Below are 2,607 nucleotides of genomic sequence, written 5' to 3'. Positions count from 1 at the left end.
AAACGGCACAAGAGGTGCCGTCAGGTGGTGCTCATTCCCGTTAACTTGTTGATTATGGCAGTGGTGGTAGTGGTTCTCGGTTGCCTCAGTTACTGACGTTGCGGTTCCACATCCACCTGAACACAGGCTGCAGGTGATTCCAAACACGAGCCTGTTTGCCACATGCTCGGCCGACGGTCTGGTCAAAATCTGGGACTGGGGCCGCATGGACAAGAAGGCCATCGCCAACCGGTCTCGCCAGACCGGTTGCCGCCAGGATGGGTGAGTGCTGCTTCTGCAGTTTCGGGCACTTCCGCGTGCTTGCTTGGCTGGCGACGCAGCTTCTCCGGATTGTCGGAGGCCATGTGCGAGAAGTCTCGGACAACGTCGATGAAGGTGTCGTCACCTGGGTTGCCAAACTCATCCCGGCGAATCTCCTCATTGAGCTTGGCGAGCCTGAGCATGGTGACGATAGCGGGGTTGGCATTATCCACAGACATCTTGAGTGCTGTTGCGCCATCCTTGTCCTGAGAGTGCTGATCAGCTCCATGCTTCAGCAAAAGGCACACTTGTCCTGTGGAGGGACGCGCGGCCATTGTCGTCGGCGCTGTTTGATTTGGCACCATTCAGGAGCAGGAACTCGCAGCCCATGATAGAGCCACTCTGTATAGCCTGGTGGAGAGGGTATCGACCCCCTTCATCTGGATTGGGCCAGTTTGGGTCGGCTCCATTCGCCAGGGCAAGACACATCACCGGCAAGTTGTGGGCAGCCGCTTCCCTGTACAGAAGCAAGCTGGGACTCAGGTTCGACATGTCTTCTTCCTGGGTTGTGTCCTCTTCGTCCTGTGTCGCCGACTCATCTGCGCTGTCCAGCTCCAGCTCTGAAGGCGGCGGCATGACCTGGACGAGGGATTCCCCAAAAACGAACACGTCGTCCTCGGATTGGTTCGAGGACATCTCAACCGCAGCCTTTCCTTAACCGAAGGAGGCAGAGAGGTGCCTTCCTTCATGACAACCCCACTCTCCTGTGAGGCCTTGCTGCAGCGGTTCTCCGAGCCTACAGAGCTCACAGACAAGGCATCGATGCTGACGGGGGACTTGTCGGCCGGCAAAGCGACGGCGCTGCTGTGACGCCGGGCGACCCCAAGAGCAGTGTCACCTGCATCCGCATGACACTGGTCTTGTGCATGAACGGTCCTCCTGCGATGGTGCATTTTGCGAACGCTCCAGCGCTGAGGGAGCGTGGCTTTTCGCAAAACCGGTGTTGATAATGGAGATGCACGTGACGCATCACGTGGTGGGGACAGGCAGGTCACTGATCCAAGAAGTGGCTTCACAAATGCCTTCTGCGAGTACTTAGCCTTAATCCAGGCCTCACGGACACTCCTGCTGCTGTTTGGTGTCGCCCTGACAGCAATGTTTTCGTCCACACGAGCCTCGTAGACGCTGTTGATGACCGTGTTTCCCAGTTCAGCCATCACCTGAGTATTTCCGGCTCCCAGAAGTCGAGCGTCAGGGAGCGCACTTTGGACACGTGCACACCCATGCTCCTGTGTATCCCAGAGCATTCGATGCACAGAGTCATCCCCAGGTTGATGCTGGCCAAACAAGGACCAGGTGAACGGCAGTCGCAGCACATTTCATTCCCGGGGATGCTGGTGAGTTGGATGTGAGCCCTTGGAGGTTTCGGCACTGGGTTTGCACTCTGCCTTGACGTCGTTGACAATGAAGAATCTGACGATGCTTTCCATTCGTTCGTTGATCCTCCCTTTTCTCCTACGTCACCCATCGTGTACGGCCCTTAATGGTCGCTTTCTTTTTCGTATTTTGTTTTGACGGCGCGTCAAATTTCACGCGCGTCGTTTCTTCGTCGTCGGCTTCTTGCTCTCGATGTTGTCTTCGCTGCGCCCATTCGCTGTCGATGTTGTCTTCACCACACCGCTCTCTTTATGTACTACACTGGCTTCGCGCACTGTCACAACAGTTGGAAACGATGACTATTGCCCCAGCAAAAGATAATCGTGCTGTGATGGCCGCAGCTGACTTGCGAGTTTATTTCCAGCGTTAGTCGAACGCGTCCTGAGCAGTGGCACGTAATCTAACACCCGCGGCCAGTGTGAGGCGCGGGTGGCATCGCTAGCCACGCTTGCGCACGTTATTATTACCAGTTGCGAGGTATACGCAGGAGACATGAACACGCCGTCAATGCCGATACAACCTCGTGCAACGACACACTACGTAAGTCACCACCGCACAGGGCCATAGGCACATCAACTACATCCTATCGCACTCAGTATGAGCTACTACACTCATGCACGTGGCAAAGCCGTCGCGCTTTGTATCTCGTACTGAGCCGCACTGGCCGGCCCCAATCGGCGACAAATTTCCAATTCCAGGGCGATAGCGAAACCTACGCCGTTCAGTTGCATGCCCAGAAAGAATGTCTACGACTGAACGTCACAAAAGTACTCGCATGAGGTCTATAATATTAGCCTGTAGCAAGGAAGTGTGCCATATAGAAAGGCAGGCGCATGGGCGGGCGGTGCATCAGTGATTCGCAGATGAATAGCTTTCTGGCACAACAAAGAATTCAAGTTCATTCGAACTTACCGTGCAATCCTTTGACAG

The 2,607-nt window shown here is 55.3% G+C and overlaps 1 protein-coding gene across 1 annotated transcript; it reads right to left on the bottom strand.

Annotated features, from left to right (window-relative positions):
• Positions 1–229: 229 nt before the first annotated feature.
• On the bottom strand, positions 230–1,768 carry LOC119435018 (arf-GAP with coiled-coil, ANK repeat and PH domain-containing protein 1-like; the record flags this gene model as incomplete). The annotated part of the gene is given in 4 exon segments (XM_037701992.1): positions 230–555; positions 557–950; positions 953–1,462; positions 1,465–1,768. Coding segments are annotated over 4 exon segments (1,534 nt in total), but the record flags the coding sequence as incomplete, so codon positions are not given.
• Between the last annotated feature and the right edge of the window lie 839 nt (positions 1,769–2,607).

Source organism: Dermacentor silvarum, unplaced genomic scaffold, assembly GCF_013339745.2.
Source record: "Dermacentor silvarum isolate Dsil-2018 unplaced genomic scaffold, BIME_Dsil_1.4 Seq3787, whole genome shotgun sequence".
Classification (NCBI taxonomy): Eukaryota; Metazoa; Arthropoda; class Arachnida; order Ixodida; family Ixodidae; genus Dermacentor; species Dermacentor silvarum.
This window is presented reverse-complemented; position numbering and strand designations above follow the sequence as displayed.